The following is a 23,824-nucleotide window of genomic DNA, read 5'->3' as shown; positions in this document are numbered from 1 at the left end:
AAAACCAAACAAAAACAAAAACAAAGCAACAACCCACTAGGCCTAAATTGGATGTTTCAGATTCCGGTAGGCGTGCGAGAGGCATTTGGAAAAGGCAAAAGTTGTCTGGGTTCGGGCGACACAGCATGATGTAGCTGCCCCAGAGCTGGGGGGAGAACCAGCAGCCTCCCGCACGCCCAGACACGCTGACATTTACAGACAGAATTGCACTTCTCTGTTTTCAAAAGTGGGGAAGAGAAAATCCTTTGTCATCGTGGAGATTTTCCCATTTGCATCCTTCTCCAAATCAAAAGAGCCTAACCCCCATCCTCTCCTCACAGCCGGCTTCCAGGAGGGCCAGAGGCCGCTCACCTGTCCAGGTGGGGAGGTGCGGGGGTGCACACGGCATCTCCCACCAGCATTTCCCACCTGCGGCCTGCACGCTTCGTCACCTCGGTTTAGGAAACCCCAGGCCGAGGGTGCGCAGGGGCGTGGCGGCCGGGCGGGGTGGGGCCCACCTCTCGTATCGCAGGAAGACGTTGTTGAGGTCGTCGTTGACGTGCAGCAGCTCCTCTGTGACCTCCTCGTTGGACACGCGGGAGATGAGCTCCACAACGCGCTGCTGCATGGCGCGGCAGGTCCTGTTCAGCTCCTGCGGGGGACACATCCCACCTGCCTGTAGGTCCCGCGTGTGCTGACTCTGTGTCCCCCAGGAGCACACAGCTTGTTCACGAAAACTGGACGTGCATGGAATGCCAAGTGCCAGGGCCCTGCTCGCCGCTGCCTCCGGCGCTTCCTGCCCCAGGAAACTAGGTCTCTGGAGTGGAAAGCCACCCGAGTCCCCTCCCAAGCAAAACGCAAGGTATGGCACAGATTATTATTACAGGTTTCTGAAAACATACCTGCCTGGGCCTTGTCTTGTCATCTTGCAGGCCCTCTTTTCCGTGGCCATGGATGGCCTGCGGCCTGCATCCGCTCTCTGGGTGGTACAGGGGGACCCTTCTTTGCCACGGCGCAGCGTTAGGCTGTGGCCTCCCTTTTACTTGCTGACCCAGAGCAGCCATGAACATCTGTGCGCACGCACACACATGCCTGCATTTCCCCAGGAGAGCTTCCTCGCAGGTGAAATAACGGGGTGCAAGGGCTCAGACACACAGACTTGTAGCTGGCCATGTGGCCATGGCGGGTCTGCCCCCACATCAGAGCCTCCTGCCCTTATGGCCACCACAAGCTCCCGTACAGCACAGAGGCCAGGACGCTGTCCACAGTCGGGCCACAGAGCATTCACAAGCCCCTCAGACCACATGGTCAGACTCACTCTGGGGGGCAGAGAGGGTGCCCCAGGACCCATGATAGACACAGGAGGCTCCCATGGGTGCTCCGGGCAGGGAGATGACGTCTCTGTCAATGCAGGCAGCATCAGGGCTGAGGCCAGCTCCTGCAGGGAGGGCCGGGACACCTGCCCAGCTAGCAGGCAGCCCCACATCGGCAGCAATGGTGCCCTTGACCTTGGTCTACTCTGGTGCAGCCCTGGTACAGCCAGGATACTGCTCTCTGGGCAGGCAGACTCCACGGCTACCCAACTCCTGGCTCTCCCGGGACTCCCGACCCAGGTTCTGGAGAAGGCAAGGGGCTTGAGCGAATACGGCTTACAGTGTCTCTCCCTCTCTATGCTCTCCAGGAGCAGCAGCGGACAGCCATCCAGCAGGTTCCAGAGATGCAGGGAGGGCAGAGGCCAGGCTGGGACCGCAACGCAGAGGAGGGACTGGGAGGCTCGCTCTACCCACTTGGAGGGCATCAGCCGTCTTCCCAGCACTGCGCACTGCAACATGGGTGGACACTCCTTCATCTGTAATCTGCTGCCGCTCTTTCAAGGCCTTCACCCTGGGCCCTGTCTACACAGGCACATGAGCGTGCAAGAGAAAGTTGGGGGGAAATCGCAGGGAGCCATGCAGGTCAGCCGGGGAGGAAGGTAGCACAACACGCTCTTTCCCTTCCACTGTGATTGGCTCCTACCCCAGAGGTCAGCCAGGAGACCGACACTTAAGAACTGGCCGGGGCCTCGGGCAGGGACAGCTGGCTGCACAGTAACATGGGTCTGCCAGTAGACACTCACAGCTCAGCTGGTGGGACAGTTCCAGTCCGCAGACAAACCGGTAACGCCACGGCAAGGCACAGACCTGAGGCGTGCTCTTGAGAGACGCTAGGGAGTAGACCGGCCTCTGACAGTGACATGGGAGAATGTTAGGTTAGATGGACCCATGGTGGGTGGATGGTGAGGACTGCAACAGCCAGGGCTGTGGGGAGCACGCCCCGAGGGCTGTGATGGAACACAGGCAGTGTGACCTTGGCCCAAGGTCTCTCCCTCCTCTGGATGATGCCCTCGAGGGAGGGCTACCAGGGGAGGGCAGAATGGAGAACAGCAACCGCTCAAGCCATGGCACAGGTGTGGCTAGGCTGGCATGGGATAGATGTGGACACCCAAGCTACAGGACAGGTGCGGGGCTGGGTGGCCCAGGGTCAAGGCTGACCTCTCGGCAGGAGCCACAGTATGTTGTCCCTTGCCAGGCCCTCTGCACCTTCTGCAACAGCATGCAGGTGTCTGAGGGCAATGTTGTATAGGCAGACAGAAGGGTACTGACAGGAGCACACCTAGCAGAAGCAGCTCAGGGAGCCATGGGCTGGCAGCAAGCACTGGAAGCTTGAGGCCTGGTGACCACCCATCAGCAGCAGGCACAGGACCTGCCAGTTGGGATGGGGAGAGGGGGCAAGGCCTGGGCTCACACCTTGCCTGTCCAGGAGTGACCTGAGGCACATGCTGTGATGCTCAAGTATCCCTGAGAAATCCCACTCTGTCCGCAGGATCCCTGTATCCTTTCCCATCAAAAGAAAAAAAAAAACCTCCTGTTCTTAGGGACCTAGGATGGGCGGAGCGGTTAAAGCCCTGCTTGGCATGCCAGGATCCTGTCTTACCCACAGTGTCTGATCTGGTCCTGGCTCGATTTCTGATTCAATTCTTGGGCCCTGGGGGCAGGGCCGGCCAAGCTGCTGTATAGGGTGCTCGCAGCCCATTGCCCAGTGCCTGGCTTGAGTCCCACATACCCTTTTATGCTTCCGCTGGCTTCCTGCTGATGTGTTCAGGAGGCTGCAGGTGCTGGCCCAAGTGCCGGGGTGCAGTGCAGTTCCTGACTTGAGCCGGCCCAGCCCCGGCTGTTGTAGGTTCTGGAGGAGTGACTCAGCAGAGGGAAGACTGATTCTCTCTCTAGTTTCCCGCTTTTGTATCACTCTAATTTTCAAGTAACTACTTTTTAAAAAAATATATTTATTTGGGCCCAGTGCGATAGCGTAATAGTTAAAGTCCTTGCCTTGCACATGCCAGGATCCCATATGAGTGCCGGTTTTATTCCCAGCAGCCCTGCTTCCCATCCAGCTCCCTGCTTGTGGCCTGGGACAGTAGTTGAGCACAGCCCAAAGACTTGGTACCCTGCACCCGCGTGGGAGACCCACGTGGAAGAGTTCCTGGCTTCTGGCTTCGGATTGGCACAGCTCCAGCCATTGCGGCCACTTGGGGAGTGAATCATCGGACAGAGGATCTTCTTCTCTGTCTCTCCTCCTCTCTGTATATCTTTTTTTTTTAAGATTTTTTTGGGGGCCCAGAGGCATGGCTTAGCAGCTAAAGTCCTCGCCTTGAACGCACCGGGATCCCATATGGGCGCTGATTCTAATTCCGGCAGCTCTACTTCCCATCCAGCTCCCTGCTTGTGGCCTGGGAAAGCAGTCCAGGATGGCCCAAAGCCTTGGGACCCTGCACCTGTGTGGGAGACCTGGAAGAGGTTCCTGGTTTCCAGCTTCGGATCGGCACAGCACTGGCTGTTGCGCTCACTTGGGGAATCATCGGACGGAAGATCTTCTTGTCTCCTCCTCTCTGTATATCTGACTTTGTAATAAAATAAATAAATCTAAAAAAAAAAAAAGATTTTTTGGGGGCCCGGAGGCATAGCCTAGCGGCTAAAGTCCTCGCCTTGGACGCGCCGGGATCCCATATGGGCGCCGGTTCTAATCCCGGCAGCTCCACTTCCCATCCAGCTCCCTGCTTGTAGCCTGGGAAAGCAGTCGAGGATGGCCCAAAGCCTTGGGACACTGCACCCGCGTGGGAGACCTGGAAGAGGTTCCTGGTTCTCGGCTTCGGATCAGCGCAGCACCGGCCGTTGCGCTCACTTGGGGAGTGAAACATCGGATGGAAGATCTTCCTCTCTGTCTCTCCTCCTCTCTGTGTATCTGACTTTGTAATAAAATAAATAAATAAAAATATTTTTTAAAAAAGATTTATTTTTATTGGAAAGGCAGATATACAGAGAGGAGGAGAGACAGAGAGGAAGATCTTCCGTCTGTTGATCCACTCTCCAAGTGACCACAACTGTGCCGATCCGAAGCCAGGAGACAGGAACTTCCTCCAGGTCTCTCACACAGGTGCAGGGTCTCAAGGCTTTAGGCTGTCCTTGACTGCTTTCCCAGGCCACAAGCAGGGAGCTGGATGGGAAGTTGAGCAGCCAGGATTAGAACCAGCATCCCTATGGGATCCCTGCACGTTCAAGGGGAGGACTTTAGCCACTAGGCCTCCCCACCGCGCCAGACCCTCAAATAACTACATTTTTAAAATATTTTACTCTTGCTTCTTCTTCTTTTTAAAAAGATTTATTTATTTATATTGGAAAGGTAGATACACAGAGAGGAGGGAGAGACAGAGAGGAAGATCTTCCCTCTGATGACTCACTCCCCAAGTGGCGGCATTAGCTGGAGCTCAGGATGGCCCAAGGCCTTGGACCCCTGTATACACGTAGGAGACCTGGAAGAAGCTCTAGACTCCTGGCCTTGGAATAATCTGACTCCAGCTGTTGTGGCCTCTTGGAGAGTGAATCAATGGATGGAAGATCTGTCTCCTTTCTGTAACTCTGCCTTTTGAGTAAATAAAGTAAATATTAAAAAAAAAAAAAAAGAAATAAAGACACAGGTGAGAGGCAGATGAAAATCTCAGGTTTCTCTCCCCATGCCGTGAGCTGGCTGCCCGTGCACACAGGCTCATGCTCCTGCCCACTCCACCGCACCTACGCTGACACCGTCATTGGCATTAGGGCCTGAGCCTCCAGCCGGGTCAGCTCGCACTTCACCAGTGGGACAGCTTAGTCCACCTTCACCCTCCTTCCTGGCCTGTGGCCCTCAATAGAGGGGGACAAGAGCTGGTGACGAGGGCCAAAGCCGACTCCCAGTCTGTTCTGGTTTAAATGAAACATGAGCAGTGATCTAACATTTGCTACCTGAAGGCATGATGTGCAGAATGGTCATGTGACAACAAGCATTCCTGGCACTTCCTGGGTCAATTATGAGTTAATGTTTGAGGAGCCAGCACCATGGCACAGAAGAGTAAGCCAGGGTCCCGTATGGGTATAGGTAGGTTCCTGTCCTGGCTGCTCCATTTCTGATCCAGCTCCTTGGTCATGGCCTGAGAAAGCAGTGGGGATGGCTCAAGTCCTTGGGCCTCTGCACTCATGTGGGAGACCTGAAAGAGGCTGCTGGCTTTGGGTCAGCTGAGTTGCAGCCATGGCGGCCACTTGTGGAATGAACCAGCTGATGGAAGATCTTGGTCTCTCTCTGTCCCTCCTTATCTCTGTAAATCTGCTTTTCCAATACAAACACAGAAAAAGCTAGTGAAGACAAAGTTCCAAAATCTAAATTGGGAGAAGTATAAACTATTGGGTGACAAGGACAGGCTCTCTAAGGGCCGGTGCTGTGAACCACTCGGGACCCCTGTATCCCTGTGGAGTGAATGGTAGGTTAAAGTCCTCCCTCTGTTCCTTGCTCCAGCTCCCCGCTAATGCACAGATCCTGGCCCCTGGGTTCCTGCCATCCATATGGGAGCCCTGGATGGAGGCCCTGGCTACTGGCACAGGCTCTGACCCAACTCTGGCTGCTGTGTGCATCTGGGGAGTGAAAAGGCCCAAGGAAGATCTCTCTCCAGACTTAAACTTGTGTCTGCAACTCCAGGGTGACATTGATGCCACCAGACCCCCAAGGGAGGCAAGGAGGGCTGTAACTTGCCTGGCATCCTCCCGCTTCCCTGCTTCTTTGCTGTAGGCCAGGAGATGTACCAAGTCATCTGTAAGCCCCATTCCCTCCCATGCTGCTCCCCCAAATCCAATCCATCCATCTGGTTTGGAAAACACAGTGCTGCCAGGGGCCGCCAGCAACAGCTCGCTTCTGGGGACGTGAGCAGAAGGCAGGCCGTGAGCAATGCTGCAGGTGCTGAGCAGAGGCCTGACTTGGACCAGCTCCCCGGAGGTCTCCCCCAACTCCTAGAGTGAGAGGGTATGCATGTGGTGGCTATTCTAGGCATGCTGCCTCCACGGGGCTCCAGCTAAGCTGACCGCCTGGGCTGCTCAGGCAGCCTAAGGGTCCCCTCAAAGGTCAGTCACCTGCCCAGGCCAATAGCTCACATGACCCAGCCCCATTCTGCAGGGCTGGGGGATGGGCAGGTGTAGAGGGGACTGTACCAGGAAGTGCCACACACAGGAAGCAAGAACCTACCTACAGGTAGAAGCAGCGACGCCAGTGCCACCACCGAGGGGCTGACACTTCCAACTACCTCTCCCATTCTGTCTCCTCCCCAGCAACTGGCAATCCAGGAGGAAACAGCTGCTGCGTGCAGGGATGTCTGGGGTGGCAGCCCTTGGCTAGCATGCTGAGTCCGGCACTGCTTCACCCAGAGCACCAGGGCTGCCCTGCAGATGGACGGGGTGGGGACTGTCCCCAGGATGTCTTAGGATGCCAGGATTTTTTCCTAGCAGACTAGAGCACTTTGCTGCAGGGGGGTAAGGGAGGACTTTGGAACCAACTGTTGGGAGGAGGCAAAGGAAGGGAGGTGGCAGAGAGGGCCGAGGTGGCTGGCTGCCAGCCAGGCAGACTAAGTCCCATCCATCCCCCAGATGCCAGGAGTCGCCGCCCCTTTGCTGCTCCATTTGTAAGATAGCAGCGAAGGCTGTTGAGCTTGGAGTGGGACCAAGATGGAGAGAAAGGAAACATCACGGGAAGCAGTCTATTTTTGAAAACTGTGAGCTGACGCCAGGAGATTAGCTTCTGTTTGTCTTGGCTGATGGGCTTGTTTGAAACAAAAAAAATAAAATAAAACACCCCCCCAAAAAAAACCCACAAAACAAAACAACAACAAAAAAACCACCCCCAAAACCAGTTACACACACACAAAGGATCCTGCAGTCTGGGCAGGCTCTGGTGTCTGCAAGCACCTTGCACTCTCCTGCTGCTGGAAGCACAGCTCTGGTCAACAAGGATCCCACTGCCCTGAGCATCTAGACCTCAGCTGAGCCTCTGGGGAATGCTTGACAGAGCCCTTCCTGCAGGTGGGAACCGGGGCCAGAGTGGAGGCAGCAGTGTGGTTCCCCAGGCTGGGCCGGGGTTCCTCATCCTGGTTTTGGGAGCGGCATGACCCCACACTTCCCAGTCTCCTGCCCTAAGCTGGGGCCCCAGATCTTGTCTCTTTGGACGCTGAAGACTTGTGCTTTGTCCCCACCCACAAGAGCTGCTGGCTTTGGTGGGTGGAATGGGGAGCTCCCCAGAAGCAGCCTGCTGCTGGGCAGAGGGTGGGGCGGGGCGAGGCAGGTGACTGAGTGGGATGGAGACAGCAGCAGCTGGGGCAGGAGGGCCCTCCTGCCTCCCACTTCAAGGATCTGGCACTTGAAGCTCTTGGCAGCCTCACTCCAGCCTTCCAGAAGCTTGCTGTTTCTGAAGGCAGCGCTGCCACCTGCTCTAGGCTGGTGCGACACAGGTGTGTTCTGGCAAATATGGCTGGGGGTGGGGGCTCCCGAAGCCAGATGGTGAGGCCCCAGCCTGCTCCTGCCCCTCAGATTATTGCACCCCCATTCAAGTACTGCTCCCAGTCCTGGTTCTGCTGCCGTATCCAGCTGCCTGCTGACGTAAACCCTGATGCTGGCCCAAGTACTGGGCCCCTGCCGTCCACATGAGAGACCTGGGGATGGCGTGGGTATTTGGGGGAGTGAACCAGCAGGTGGAAGATCCCTGTCTTTCAACTAAAATCAAAGCGTTGCTAGCATTGTGGAGTAGTGGGTCAAATTACCCACCTGTGATCCCAGCATCCTATAAGGGTGCCGGTTCAAGTCCTGGCTACTCAATGGAGGATAGCCCAACTGCTTGGGTCCCTCCATCCGCATGGGAGACCTACAAGAGGTTCCTAACTCCTGGCTTTGGACTGTCCCAGCTCTGGCTGTTGAGGCCATGAGGGGAGTGAACCAGCGGATGCAAGATCTTTATCTCTCCTCTCTCTGTAACTCAGCCTTTCAAATAGAAGTAAAAAAAAAAAAAATTTAAAAGATTTATTTATTATTTTTATTTCAAAGACAGATATACAGAGAGGAGGAGGAGAGACAAAGAGGAAGATCTTCCGTCTGATGGTTCACTCCCCAAGCAGACACGATGGCTGCAGCTGAGCCAATCTGAAGCCAGGAGCCGATCAGGAGCTTCTTCCGGGTCTCCCATGTGGGAGCAGGATCCCAAGGCTTTGGGCTGTCCTCCACTGCTTTCCCAGGCCACAGGCAGGGAGCTGGATGGGAAGCAGGGCTGCCGGGATTAGAACCGGCGTCCATATGGGATCCTGGAGCGCGTAAGGTGAGGACTTTAACCACTATACTATCGCATCAGGCCCAGAAATAAATTTTTTTAAGCCAACAGTAATTATCTGTGGATTCTTGGACTAAAGAAAATTATTGTCCTCTGCACTTTTCATTTGTTGGGTGTGCATTCTATAACTGGCACTTCAGAATCAGGAAAACAATGTAAGAAAGGCAAATGAGAAAGAACGGCTCCACCAGCCTCTGACCAACCTCAGGCCAACCTGCAGGACAGCGTCCCCCTGCTCAACCGCAGTGACCCCTCAGACTGACCCTAGGCCAACCTGCACAACATGACGCCACAGGACGGTGAACCCTTTGCTCACCTGTAGCAACTCCAGATCAGAGGAGTCCTCCTGCCCGGGGACCATTTCTGTCAGCATCTCAGACATGACTTTGGTGTTTCCGCGGACGACATCCAGCTCGCTTCGCAGTCTAGCAATCTGAGAGTGGGGTGGGGCAGAGTGAGGGAAGGGAGGTGGGGAGGGGTAGTCAGACAGCTGACACCCAGGCTCTCAAGTGGTTGCCCACCTGGGGCTGGGGCCCTCCTGTCCATGGCCGGGCGAGACCTGGGTGCCCACTCCGAGTCTTCATTGTGCAGAGAGGGAGTGGCTTTCAACCTCAGCTTTTGCACATGACCTGGAATAGGAACCTGACCTCTGTTGGGAGTGTGTGCAGCTGCTCCTGAACCCCCAAGGGTGCACACAGGTGCCCCGAGGGCCTTCAGACGGGCTCCATGAACTCTGCTCCAGAGACTGTGGAAATCTAAACCCAGCAATCCCCTGAGAGGTCGGCCAGGTATAGCAAGGAGAGACACAACAAGGCCAGGGGCGCTCATCCCCGCCAGCTGCCTCTCTGCAACCCAGCCCTTCTCGCATGGCGCTGGGAGGGACTCCAAGCTTTCCATGCTGCAGCAAGGGACTCCTGCACTTTAGAACAGTTCCTTCATCCCCCCCCAGACTCCTCTCTCCCCCTTGAAGACCTTCCCTGCCCACGCTGCCCTGGTTCCAAGGCTCAGCCACATGAGACCAGTGCATGCTGGGAAGATGGTGACAACCCTGAGACTTTGCTGGGGCGGACTGTGTCCCTCCTCAGTGAAGACCTGCCCCTGCCCTGGTACCCTCCCCGCAACCCCAAGGTGCAAGGATCCCTTCCCCAATGCCATGGCCACCAAGGCAGCAAAGCAGGGCCTCTCCTGTCTTGTCAGATGCCCAGCTCCTCAGGGCTGGCACTCAGCTAGCGACAGGGATCTCGGACACTGGTGAAGCCGGGACCGCGTCTAGGACTGGCTGCTAGCTGTGCCCTGGAGCTGAGAAAAGGCTGCTGGCTGGCAAGGCCCAGGCACGCTGGAGGGAGTGAACAAGTGGGCTCTGGTGACCTCCTGGGTGCACGTCTGCTTTCTATTTTGGCTGATGTGGTGCTGGGAGAGCCTTTGCCCACGGTATCGGCAGTGAGGTGGTCCAGGGATCCAGGGAATGTCCAATTGTCACCATGTATGAGGCCTCCCCTTGGAACAGGAAACAGTGACCTGCTGGGCGAAGGAAGGCCTAGGGCCATGTGGGTAACACTGACCCAGCCCACGGGACCTCCTCCACCTGCCCCTCAGGCCTTCAGCTGCCCCAGTGGACAGTGGGGGAGGTATTGAAGCTGAAAGCATCACTATGAGAGCAGCAGGTGGCCCCATGTGGCTTCGCCATGCTGCCCACCCAGTTCCAGGGATGAAGGAGGGGGCCCAGCACTGGCATAGCATTGGGGCCATCTACATGAACTCGCCAGGGCTGTTTCCCTGAGGATGCTGGGGGCCACCTGGGTACTGGTGCTGTTACTTGCAGCCCACGGGCAATGACCTGCCCAGCTGGGTACTGGTGACATCACTCGCAGCCCACACAGGTAATGACTCACCCACCGGGGTGCCGGTGACATCACTTGCAGCCCACAGGCAATGACCCGCCCACCTGGGTGCTGGTGACATCACTCACAGCCTACAGGCAGTGATGACCTGCTACACACCAGCCAACTCAGAGGTGCTGAAGGCAGAGTTCCGCATGAGGCTGCCTTAGCTGGCTGGACCAAACAATCTGGTGGGGTCTCAGAGAACCTGTAGGGCTCGACCTTCCCCACCTGCAAGTGGGTAGACTGTGTTTTAAGTCTGCCTGAGTTTCCAACTTTCTGGATTCCTGTGCAGGTCAGCCTCCACAATCCATCCTTAGTGTGATCCAGTTAAAATGGCCTTAGTCAATCGGGGTGTGGCACCGGGGAGGGAGGGAGGGCTGGAGGAGCCCTGGATAAAGCAGGCAGTGTCCCCGGGCACAGGCCTCACCTAACCACACAGCCCCACTTTTGTTCTGGGGATCCCCAGGGACCCTCAGCTCCTGGGCCGCCTTCCAGGCCCAGCACTGAGTAGGGTGTGTGGGAGATGGGAAGGTGGGAGGGCCTCGTCCCCTGTCCCCCTCCTCCCTCCACCCACCTCACTCCTCCACCCCAGACAGCAGGGGCAGAGCGTGGCCCCACAGCACGCGCAAGTACCTGTTCCGAATTGGCCGTGATGGGGCCTGTGACACTCAGGGCCGGGGCCTGCAGCGCGGAGTAGGGAGTGGGAGGTGGCGCCGAGTAGGGGACGCTGCCAGTCCTCTGCTGGGACTGGGACCTGGGCATGCTTGTGGCTGGATCCACTTCAGGGACACTCTGCCTCGACGACAACAACAATAAAAAGACCCTGTGTTGGCCAGCTTGCCAGGGCTGCCTCAGTGGCTAGCCAGGAGGCTCAGGGTCCTCTCTGGGCCCAATCGTCCCATTCCCACAGTAGGGCCACCGAGTGCCCCACCTACCCCTCATAGGAGCGTATGACAGACAACTGTTTCAAAGATGCCTGGGGGAGGCTAGGCTGGGGCTGGTATTAAGTTTTGTTCATTGCCAGTCCTTAACATACAGTCCGATCACAGCGGGGCTGTAAGAAATGGCCATGATACAATTTCCCTGCCATCATGGGACGGGCAACCTGGCTCTGTGTCCTTCTTGGAGGAATGGGGTGGGCCAAGTGGTGAGCGGGGACAGTAAGCAGGCTTTGGGAAGTTCAGTGTCCAGGACCCCCTCCCTCAGGGTCACCCTGGACAGTCTGGATGTCACACAAGGGGCCTCGCATGGGCTGTGCTGTTCAAGGGCCCCAGTCTAAAGATAGCAGAGCAGGCAGCAGGAAGTCAGAATGCCCCTGCACAGTCTCTGGAACTTTCCTGGCCTTAAACAGGTGCCAATGACCCACACAGGCTGCCCAACAGCCACCTCCTCTCCCTCCCTGCCCCACTCGGACCCCTCTGGGATACTCTTTCACAGTCATATGAAAAGCAGGGGTTGGGGGGCACACTGCTGCCACTTAATCACCATCAACCAGCTGTCACACGCCTGCACTCCCCTTGTTATTAAAACAAAATGCCCTCTGGGGCCTTCTTCTGCGCTACTGCGGTGCTCCAGGGTGCGCGAGATGAGAAGCTGGGTAACAGACACAGCGGCCGGGTGCTGGCAGCCCCTCAAGGATCGCCTGTGCATTCTGGAAAAGGCTGCCTGGCTGCTTACCCGCTGCGGTGTATGGATAGGAGACAGCGCGTCGAGGTCAGCCATGGGGAAGTCGACCCCTTTCCTCTTGAGCTCCTCATAGATGTGCACCACACCGGTGAGGTCAGGGCTGCTGCGGAAGGCGTCGGCCCACGCCTGCCAGGGCAAGGGGAAGGCCGCCCTGGTGAGGACGGCTCCCCCAGGCAAAGTGGGGCAGCAACCCCCACCCGCCCCCACCCTGCCCCAGCCCCATGGGGCCAGCTTCTCTCCAAAAACCCAATGCCCCCTGGCAAAGCTAATGGCAACAGTGGTGAGTCTGGCTCTCCAGCTGTGTGGTTGAGTGTGAAGGAAAATGCCAGAGTGGACCTCAGCGCATGTTTCCTCAGCAGGGAGATGCGTGGCTCCCGAACCACAGGAAAGCAGCTGCTCCGGGCTGGCTGGCTGAAGGTGGGGGAGGTGGGAGACCCTGCCTCCTGGGCAGCGGGAGTCGGAGGGCAGATCAGATGCCCTCATGGCTGTGCTGCCCAGCCTTACCCAGCCCAGAAGCTGCCTTCAGCTCAGAGGCGGGCCCACCCCAAGGGTGCTGCTTCTCCCATCCTGCTGCCCCTGCCCGACAGAGCGCACAGCCACGAGATTTCCTGAAAACAGTGTGAGCGATAGAGCAAATGTTCCAAAACATTACTGTTTCTCTCCAATCAGGAAACTCGTGAAATGCATGGTTCTTTGGAAGTTAAAGATTGTATCTAAGAAAAAAATTAAAAAGAAGCCTAATGTTGTGGCACAGCGGCTTAAGCCACCATCGCCTGACACAGGGGCGACAGTCTGAGTCCCAGCTGCTCCACTTCCACCCAGCTCCCTGCTTACAGCCTGGGAAAAGAGCCCGGGATGGTGCAAGTCCTTGGGTGCCTGTACACACACCTGGGAAGACCTGGATGAAGATCTTGCCTCTTGGCTTGGACCGGGCCCACCCCCCACTATTGTGGACATCTGGGGAGTGAATAAGTAAGATGATACATCACCTTTCAAATTAATAGATCTTTCAAAAAAAAATTTTTTTTTTTTTAAAAAAAGGCAGAGTTACAGAGAGGAGAGACAGAGGAAGATCTTCCATCTGCTGGTTCACTCTCCAAATGGCCGCAACAGCTGGAGCTGAGCCAATGCAAAGATAGGAGCCAGGAGCTTTTCCAAGTCTCCCTCGCAGGTGCAGCGTTCCAAGGCTTTGGCCATCTTCTGCTGATTTCTCAGGCCACAAGCAGGGAGCTGGATCGCAAGTGGAGCAGCTGGGACACAAACCGGCACCCATAGGGGATGTTGCTACTGCAGGTGAGGCTTAGCCTGCTACACCATAGCACTGCCCAAAGAGAAATCTTTTTTTAAAAAAGCGTATCTGAAGGGCTCCCTGGAAGCATTGCTCAGCACCTCCCGTGCCAGTCCTTTGACCCTGGCTCACCCTATGTTGGTGCCCAGAGGAGGGGCAGCCTGTAGCACTTGCTTGTGGCTCTGTCACCAAGTCTGCCGTCAGCCCAGCATGTGACTGCGTGACTCCAGCCAAGCTTAGCAGTCACAGAAAGGATTCTAAACAACCTCCTTAATGAGGCCAACAGGGGAGGCCTGTCACGCAGAGCCTTCAGGTGGCCCCCTTCCCGCCCCCACTGCCTTCATTTGCATGCTGGGGTGAGGGGTGGTAGGGCTGCCTGTCAGGGACTTTGAGTCTGCAGAGGGCAGAGGGGGAGGCCCAGCCCCAGGGTTCAGTCCCTCCCCTAACCTCCCCCCACCCCAGTTAAGCATCCAGCTGCATCCTGGCTCCAGCTTCCAAAAGCCCTAGCATTTCACTTGGTGTCTAAAGTTTAGGGCGTCAGAAATCACTTTCACAGCCTACTGGGTTGGGGAGGCTGGGAGTAAACAGCGGTGCAAAGCTGCAGGGCCCCTTGCTGCTGCCCTGGGCCCATCCCTGCCAGTTAGTGCTGCTGAGCCACGGCCATTCTCTCATGTTCCCTTCCGGCTACGATCACCGAGGGTGCCCAGTCACCATGGCCTGTACCATGGGGCAAGGATGAAAACACACACACACACACACACACACACACACACACACACACACACACTGGTAGCCAGGTCGGGCTGAGATCCTGCTCCAGCCTTGGGAGGGGCGAGTGGCAGGTGGACATGGGCCCAGGGCATGGGACGGAGACGCAGCAGCTGGTGCTGTGAGAGGCACAGACTGTCCCTGCCCTGGTGGCCTGGGGGCAGCCAGAAGGCTCCACCTGGTTCTGGCAAATTTCATCTTTGCCCGGGCATTGGGAGTCGGCATCTGCCATATTGGCCCACAAACCCCCTTCTCACCTGGCAGGGTTGCCCCCACCACGGCTGCTAGCATAGCACATGCTGCCAGCAGCAATCTCGACCGAGTGAGACTGTGATGCCAACAGGGGAATGAATGCGAGTGGCAGGCTGGGGGGAGGGGGATGAGGGCAGCGGGAGCCTTTAAAGAAACAGTCCCATGTGAAAACACACAGCATATGGGCCGTTCCAGAAGAGTCACGCCCTGCCCCCCTACCCACTGCTCCCCCTCCCCTCCCAACAACTGGGGCAGATGCCTCTTAGAAGGCCGCCGGGCAGCGCTTGTCAGTTTACATGGAATTCGGTGCTCCTGGTTATTACACACACATGCTTGCTTTCCTACACGGGAGAGCAAAGACCAGCTGGTTGCTGAGGCTGTCACAGACTAAAGTGACAGTGTGACACACGTAGGGTCCCTGGGGGCTGAGCTAGCACAGAAACCTCCCTGGGGTGAGGGTGGGGGTGGTCGATCTGGGTGGGAGGGGCAGGGTCGGGGTGTCTGCTCTGCTCAGTCAGGCTGGCCCAGCTGTCCCCAGCCCCATGAGCTGGACAGGGAAACGACCAAGAGGTCACCCGTGCCACAGGATGCCACACGCCTCAACAGTTCCCTCCTGGGGTCACCAGGAGGAGGCTCTAACGAGGAAAATAAAGGCCAGAGAGCAGCTGGTGCTGGCTGCCAGGACACAGCCCCACACAAACACCAAGCACGTTCCCAACTCCCTGTGCCTGCAAGCTTTCCTCACCCGCCAGAGAAGAAGAGATACGCTGGCTTACACTAGGGGCCTGGGATGCCTCTGGACAGAAACCAGAAAACAGCAAAGGCGGCTTCTGTCTCCTGCAGCTCACACTCCCAGAGCAGTGCCAGGAGTGCCAGCACAGGGCCCCCGAGGCTGCACTGCCTCTGCCTTTCCTAAGGCAGCATCCAGGTCCCCTGTGCCTTTGGGAACACGACACCTCTGACCCAGAGCCTGGCCCTGTCCCAGAAGCTCACTTTCTTGGGTGGAAAGAGAAACCCCTGGTGGGAAAAGAAAAAAAAGAGTATTTTTAGCCCCTATCTCTGGGTGCAGGTGGGGGGTGGGGAGAGATGAGCATGCTGAAGTCTTGGAGGAGCCCAGGCTTTGTCCTATACAGATGGGAACACAGGGACCATGTGAAAACGGCCGAGGGGTGGCACTAGCTGAGGCTGCTGGACACAAGGCCTCTGGTGGCCGCCCTGCCTTCCTGCCCTTCCTCCCACCCCGTTAGAGAAATCAGTTCCTTCTAGGACAGAAACCTAACGTGGGGCTGAGCTGCAGGGGTTCAACTATGGGGCCAGGAGAGGGGGAGTGGAGGACAGTCCTTATGGGGACCAATGCCAGGGGCCTCTGGGGTATAGGAGCATTAGGGACTAGCTGGGGCATGTGTGTAGGGATGTGCAGGGGTGAGTGGTGGAGGATGGTGTGTGTGTGTGTGTGTATAGGGGTCAGTGCAGCAGAGTGGTATGTATGCATAGGGGTGAGTGGTAGGGGGCAGCGTGTGTGTGTGTGTGTGTATGTGTATATGTGGTGAGTGGTGGAGCGTAGCATGTGTGTGTAGAGGTGAGTAGAGAATGGCATGTGTGTGTGTTTGTAGGGCTCAGTGGAGGAGGGTGGTCTGTATGTGCAGGGGTGGTGGTGGAATGCAGCATGTGTATGTATGTATGTATAGAATTGAGCAGTGGGGGCATGGTTCTAATCCCAGCAGCTCCACTTCCCATCCAGCTCCCTGCTTGTGGCCTGGGAAAACAGTCGAGGATGGCCCAAAGCTTCGGGACCCTGCACCTGCGTGGGAGACCTGGAAGAAGCTCCAGGTTCCTGGCTTTGGATTGGCTAAACTTCGGGAGTGAATCAGCAGACAGAAGATCCTCTGTGTCTCTCCTCTCTGTATATCTAACTTTTCAATAAAAATTTAAAAAATAATCAATCTTTTAAAAAAAGAAGTAAGTGGTGGAGGATGGCGTGTGTGCAGGGGTGAAGAGTGGTGTTAGAGGGATGAAATCGGAGAGATACAGAATGCAAACTTGGGGGAGGAGAGAGCAAGAGATAAAGGGGCCAGGCCTGCCCTGGGGGCTCGGGGTGTTCAGCCATCCTGTAGCTCCCAGGACACCTGGAAGGCCCCCAGAGGGCTGGCGTTGTGGAGCGGAGAGTCAAGCTGTTACCTGTAACGCTGGCCTCCCATATCACATGTCAGTGTGAGTCCTGGGTCCTCTGTTTACGAGGCCGGGCGAAGTCCTTGGGTCTCTGCCACGTACATGTGGGAGACCCGGATTGAGTTCTGGGCTCCTGGCTTCCGCCAGGGTATTTACAGAGTACGTTTCTGGGCTCCTGGCTTCCACCAGGGTATTTACAGAGTACGTTTCTGGGCTCCTGGCTTCCACCAGGGTATTTACAGGGTACATGAGTGCTTGCTCTCTTTCTCTCTCTATGTGACTGCCTTTCAGATAAATAACATGGAAAAGCAGCAGCAGTCGCCGCCTGCTGATGAGAGGGTTGGCAGGGGCTGGGGTTTCACTGCATTCCCCCTGGTGAGCTGCTTCCAGCACAGCCTGCTCGCCACTTCAACTGCTGCCGGGAGAACCAGGCACCTGTCAGCCTCACTCCCGGCTCAGCAGCACCTTCTCTCCCAGAGAAACCCTCAGACTGCCTGGGTATGTGTGTGTGTGTGTGTATTCATGAGGCCCCGAGAGGTAAGTGGCTAAAGTCCTCGCCTTGCATGGGCGTCAGTTCATGCCCCAGCTTTGCCATTTCCCATTCAGCTCCCTGCTTATGGCCTGGGAAAGCAGATGAGGACGGCCCAAAGCCTTGGGACCCTGCATCCGCGTGGGAGACCCGAAAGAGGCTCCTGATTCCTGGCTCCTAGCTTCTGATCAGCTCAGCTCCGGCAATTGTGGCCACTTGGGGAGTGAATCAGTCAACGGAAGATCATTCTCTCTCTCCTCTCTGTAAATCTACCTTTCAAAAAAAAAAAAAAAAGAGAGAAATATAACTTTAAAAACATATATATATATATATATTTTCATTTCCTTAGAAAGGCAGAGACATACTCCATTTGGGGGGTTCCTTCCCGAGGGGTCCACAGCGGCAGCACTGGTGCAGGCTAAAGCCAGGAACCAGGAAGGGGGTTTGGGTCTCCCACACGGACGGAAGAGGCCTAAGAACTCGAGACATCACCTGCTACTGCCCAGCATGCACATGAGCAGGAAGCTGGGCTGGAAATGGACAACCCAGGCCCCAAACTGGGCTCTCTGATAGGGGAGACCAGTGTCTCAAAGGGTGGCCCAACTGCAGTGCCAAATGCCTGCCCCTTTTCATTTACTTACTTTTTCATTATTATTATTTTTTGAAAGTCACATAGAGAAAGCTAATTCATCAGTTGGTTCAACCCATAATACCTACAACAGCCGGCGTTGGGCCAGGCCCAAACCAGAAACCAGGAACTCAGAGCGGGGCTCACCAGAACTGGAGCCATCACCCCATCTCTGGGCATGGACGCTGGGAGCGCAGGGGCTGTGGCACAGGATGGGTGCACCCCAGCAGCATTACAGCTGCCTCTGACGCTGGGTTGCTTTGAGGGCTTGTCATAGTGTACTTGGCTACAGGACTGTGTTCAGTGTGAGAAATTCTCCTGGTGATTCCTTCTGCGTGTACGTGGTTGTGTGGAGGGGTGAAGCTGCAGACGCCTGTTCTTTGGGGCCTTTTTATGGGAGATGCTGAGCCTCCCACCGGCTGTCTGCTGTGCTGTGCACTGGGAAGGTGGCTGACTCTAGAGAGGAATCACACTGCCCAGCCAGGTGGCTAATCCTGCCTGCGAGAGCCTCCCCAAGGCCTCCTGCACTTCCCAGCTGGACCAAGGTGCTGTGTGCAGGCACCCAGGCTGATTGAGAGCCTGTGAGGAATGACGCCAGGAGGGGGAGGCCTCAGCACAGGGTGCAAGGAGGCAGGTGGGAACCCTAAGTTCACAGAGGAGGAGGTAGAGGCCCACAGAAGTGATCACATCTGGGAAAGCCTGGGGTCAGGACAGAGGCAAGTGGCACCCATCATCCTGTTGGCCTCAGCTGGGCCCCTCTCCAGGCAGCAAGGTCTGTACACACTGTACACTCCAGTGATGGCTGAGCCGGTCATCCAGGGGAGGACTCCCACCACCTCAGGGGCATGGGCTTGCAGCAGAGCTCTTGTAGAAGGGGTTCAGACTGGGGGATCCCCTCTTTTATGGGAAAAAGCCCCCATTCGTATTCCTGGGGTGCTGAGGCACACGTGTGTAGCCCTGGAAGAAGGAGCTAAGAGGGGGTCAGATGTGGAAGTAGGGGGTAGGTGGAGTACGTATGAGGTGTGAGAGACAGAGTGTGTGAGCCACGGGGGAGGGAGGGAGCAGCACAGAGCAAGGGGTGGTGTGGAGGGAGCACTGCCGGCACCATGCTCCTCCCCTTCCAAGGCTGCAGGCCAGTACATCGACTGCTTAATAAAAATAAAAAGAGGCTCGATACCATGGCTCCATGGCTAAACCCTCGCCTTGCAAATGCTAGGATGCCGTATGGGTGCTGATCCACATCCCAGCTGCTCCCCTTACCATCCAGCTCCCTGCTTGTGGCCTGGGAAAGCAGATGAGGATGGCCCAAAGCCTCAGGGTCCTGCAGCCACATGGGAAATCTGGATGGAGTTCTAGGCTCCTGACCTGGTCCCACCTCAGCTGTTGTGGCCATTTGGGGAATGAACCAGCAGACAGAAGCTCTCTCTGGGTCTTTCTCTCAAATAAATGAATAAACCTTTGAACAAACATTAACTCTACTCTCTTCATTCAGCTGCTCTAGATGGACACGGTGTCCCTGGGTGAGGCAGACGACAGGCAGGCCAGCATACGGGACGTGAGAAGCTGCAGCCCCTGTGTTTCTTCCAGTCAGGCGTGAAGACAAGGAGTCAATGGCTTTCCAGGCCGAGGGAGGGGCAGCTGCACAGCCTTCGTGCCACCCAAGCCCACCAGGCCCGCAGTCCCGCCCTGCGCTGGGGTCAAGCCCTAGGTCTGTGTTGCCTGCCTGGTGGTTCTCCCCACTCCTCCTGGCTCCGGCCTTGCGCCGCACCTCTGTCATGGCCATCGTCACTGGGATGTGCCAGGTGTCCCTAGGTCTGTGCCAGGTCTGGCCTTTCAGCACTCCACACTGCCACGGGACCAGTCCCCAGCTTCTTGGCACTCCTCACGGCCCACACAAGCCCTGCCCATCCTCTGGCCCTCAACTCCATGGGCCCGGCTCCAGGTATTTCTCATCAGATTTCATTTTCCCAGCTGAGGGATACAATTAAACAAGGCCACAAACTCTTTGACCCTCCTCTAATTCCACGGGTAGACCCGGGGACACTCCTCCTCCCCGCTCCTAACAGACAGAACGTGACAGAAAGATGGTGTGTGACTTCTGAGACTAGGCTACTGGGGCCTGTGGCACAGAGTAAGCAGATCCAGGCTCCCACCCACAGGCGTGTGGAAGCCGACTAGCCTACTGATCACACTGAGGTTGACAGCCTGGCTTTTGAACATCACATTGGAATTTTTTTTTTTTTAAAAAGAGTTACTTGTATTTCCTTTGAAAGGCTGGCTTTGGCAGAGAGGGAGAGAGAGATCTTGCATGCGCTGGCTCACTCCCCAAATGGCTGCAACAGCCAGAGCTGAGCTGATTCGAAGCCAGGAGTCAGGAGCCTCCCCTGGGTCTCTCACGTGGGTGCAGGGCCCAAGCACTTGGACCATGCTCCGCTGCTTTCCCAGGCTGCAGGCAGGGAGTTGGACAGGAAGTGGGGCGGCCAGGGCACAAGCAGTGCTTCTTGATTCTGGAGCGGATTCTGGTCCAGGGGGACCCAACGGTGAACCCACACCGACCACACCGTGTGCTACTATCTGAGCCTCCACATGTGCTAACCCTATCCCCACTGCCCATAACCCATCCGCCCGCCCTCCTCCACTGCCCAGATCCAGATGTCCTTCCCTGTGGACACCGTCCCTACCTCCCCACCCACTCAGCGTCGGGCCACGGCCTGCACAGGACCCTCTACCACAGTCTCCGAGGCCTAGCAGGCCCCTCCACTTCCCCTGTCCTGTGGGCAGCAGAGAGCTGGGTACCTGGAAAGCCTCACGAAGGTTCTACAACTGACCAGAGAACTGCTGCTCTTAACGGCTTCATATCAACTCAGGGGGATAGCCAGAAAACACGCATCTTTGCCACAGAAGTATAAATGTGCATCGGGCTGCCATTCCTTCCTGCAAATGGTGGGAGAAAGCCAGGACGCGCTGCCTGACCCGCAAGCGGGACGAGGGACCACAGACCCACCTGGATCAGAGCCAGCACCTTGTCCTGCACGATGGTAGGAGGGTTGTTTTTGGGAGAGATGATCTTGACCAGCACACTGTCGATGAAATCCCGGTTGGCCACGAGGATGTGGAAGCGGTGGCCGCAGTTCTTCACACACGTCTCCAGCACCTGACGTGGGGAGGGAAGGCCAGGGGTTACCACCTCGGGGACTCAGCGCGGGGGACGGGGGCGTGGCCGACGGCCCTGCCAGCTCTGGTGTCACCATGCTGTCTCATTGAGAGGGCTACCACATTCCCATACTCACTCCCTCTGGGGATGGGGGACAGGGCATGCCCCAGCTGACACAGGACAGGTCAGCCTGTCCCCCATAAGAATCAGCTGGCCATTCAGGAATCAGCTTTGCATAAAAGGCCTCTAATGTTGTAATGGGCTCAAAACCCAAGCAGTCCTTGAAAACTGGCATTTGAACTCCTTTCTCTGGGTGTCTGGGTGTGAGGCGTTGGCCAATAGGACGGGGCTGTCAGGAGAGGAGGTTGCTGTGATGGCTACAACTGCCCAGTGAGTTACTGAGCGCTACATATAAGGTGGCAAACACACACACTGAGGCACATATGAATGCATGAACACACACACACACTCCCAGACATGCATGTCCACACGGGGGCACACACACACAGTGCATACACTCCCATATTCGCAAACACACAGGCACATAGAGTACATACATGAGCACCCACATGCACACACACTGACAATCCCGCCTCAACAACTCAGAGGTAACAAAGGAACTTCCATCCTTGACAAATGGCCGCAGCTTCGGCTGCCAGTCAGCTCTAGGGTCTACGCCAACTGACCACCCCTGAAGAAGACAGGCCTGGCTGTTGCCTCACCTGGTCCTTGCACGGACCCTGGAAGATGGGTGTTAGCCCATTTCCAAGGTGAGGAAGCTGAGACGTCAGGCTCTAGGAGACTTAACCCAGGAGGCCTGAGCTCTACGACCAGCCAGAATTCCCCCTTTCCCTGCCACTTCTGCCCCCCTACCTTGAGGACCCCCTGGGTTCTGTGAGACCCTGAGACTTGGCAGCCTAGCAGGTTGTGCCCTTCACTCAGCCAACAACAACAGACTTCTTCCTTGCTCTGCTCTGATGGGCACCCACAAAGTGCCCAGCGTCCACTCCCTCAGTGACCCTTACAGTGAGCCTAAGGGGTTCTTCCTGCCCTCAGGGGCTTGTGGCAGCCCCCTCCCAAGATTCTCCTCCCAGTGCAGACAAAGGAGGCTGGCAGGTCAAGCAGGGTGGACTGCCTGGAGTCTTAGGCTCCAGGGAAGGGCAGGATCGCAGGAGGCAGAGGCCTGCACAGAGACGGGGAGACTAAGATGCGAGCCCCTCCCCCGGGGTACTGGGAGCAGGCTCTGAGATGGGCCTCACCTGGCCTGGGGAATGCCCTGGGCAGAGGTGTCCCTGCTGCAGGAAATGCTCCTGGGCAGGCCACCTGATCTCGCCCAGCCTAAGAGGCTCTTGGCACATCCCCCCAGGGGGTGTAAGGCCTGGAACACACAGTGGCAATCTTCCAAAACACAGCCGACACCCACAGGGTGAGCAAAGGAAGCCTCAAAGCAGCTGGAAATGTGAGGGAGTTCAAATGGAGTTTGCAGGGAAGTCAAACACAAGCTGCCTTTAGTTTAAAGATGTCCTGAAGTCCACCCTTTCTTTTTTAAAAAATAAATCTGTAAGGGTTATTTATTGGAAAGGCGGAATTACAGAGAGGGGTTGGGGGAGAGAGAGATCTTCCATCCATTGGTTCACTCCCCAAATGGCAGACATGGCTGGGGCTGGGCAAGGCAGAAGCCAAGAGCCAGGAGCCTCTCCTGGGTCTCCTACATGGGGGTTGGGGCCTGAGCACATGGGCCATGTTCCATTCTCTCCCAGGGAAGTGGAGCAATCAGTACTTGAGCCAGTGTCCATACGGGATGCCAGCATCACAGGCATTATGACATCCTTGTTTTGCATGACACATTTTCCATGAACTCTCTGAAGATTCTTCACAGGTGCTCCAAGCCGGAAGCCCCATGGGTACCACCTCCTATTCTGAATAACCATCAGCAATCAGGGCACAGAGGGGACAGCAGGGAATGGAGGATCACAAAGAGCAGGAGAATGGAGAGCCCGCGGGGCCAACATCAAAGACTCAGGGCCGTGCAGGTCTGGTCTGGTGGAGGATCAGCAGTTCCCGGATGGTCGGTACGCTGTCAGGTGCAGGGTAAGCGAGAGGCTGCGCATACAGCGACCCAGCGCGGTACGTGGCAGCGCTTGTGGTCTCAGGGCGGTGACTCACAGAGAAAAATCCCTGTGGGGACCCACTCTGGTTTCTGTGAATGTTAGCTAAGGTTCAAGTTCTGGGAATGAAACAAAAGCTTTCCTTTTTTCCCTGTTTCTCAACAGGGAGAAAAAAAAAAAGCTCCTTCCTTGTTTATTATCCAAATTCCAATCTGGCGGAAGAGAACTCTCTCTCGGTAAGTCCTGAGGGCTTTAAAAAAAAAAAATCCAAACCATTTCTGTGCTTTCAAGAGGAATGTTTGGTGGCTCTTTGGGGGATAAAGAACCCACCAGCAGCACACCCGCTGAGATCCAGGCGCCGACCTGCCATGGCTGCTTTTCCGAGAGCTTGCTGTGGCTCAGATCCTGCCACGAGGGAGCCTGTCAGCCCTCCAGGCACAGGGGGCCCCTGAAGGCTGTGTCGCCCTCTCCAACAGCTCAAGAAACTGCCAACTCCTGCCTGGGCTCCTGTGTTCTTCAAGGACAAGGCAAGGCCACGCTTTGATGACAGTCCCCACAGCTCGGAGCGCTGGCTGTGAGATCTGCACCTGTCTCCCTCCCCCTCTCCCAGGAGCCTGACTTTGGAAGGCAGTGGTGGTCCAGGGCTGCGGTGGCAGTGGGTATGAAGGAGGCTG

General features: G+C 56.5%; 1 protein-coding gene across 5 annotated transcripts in view; it reads right to left on the bottom strand.

Annotated features, from left to right (window-relative positions):
* The window catches only part of TOM1L2 (target of myb1 like 2 membrane trafficking protein), a 112,535-nt gene that overhangs the window by 13,098 nt on the left and 75,613 nt on the right, over positions 1-23,824 (bottom strand). For all 5 annotated transcript variants that reach the window (XM_058675261.1, XM_058675262.1, XM_004599385.2 and 2 more), the window contains exons 4-8: positions 20,893-21,042; positions 12,246-12,380; positions 11,202-11,360; positions 9,002-9,118; positions 498-631 (exon numbers count right to left, since the gene is read on the bottom strand). In XM_058675261.1, the coding sequence (XP_058531244.1) occupies positions 498-631; positions 9,002-9,118; positions 11,202-11,360; positions 12,246-12,380; positions 20,893-21,042 (695 nt within the window). The remainder of the gene's footprint in view (positions 1-497; positions 632-9,001; positions 9,119-11,201; positions 11,361-12,245; positions 12,381-20,892; positions 21,043-23,824) is intronic.

Source organism: Ochotona princeps, chromosome 17 (assembly GCF_030435755.1).
Source record: "Ochotona princeps isolate mOchPri1 chromosome 17, mOchPri1.hap1, whole genome shotgun sequence".
In the NCBI taxonomy this organism is placed as follows: Eukaryota; Metazoa; Chordata; class Mammalia; order Lagomorpha; family Ochotonidae; genus Ochotona; species Ochotona princeps.
Note: the sequence above shows the minus strand (reverse complement) of the source record. Positions and strands in the feature narration are given on the sequence as shown.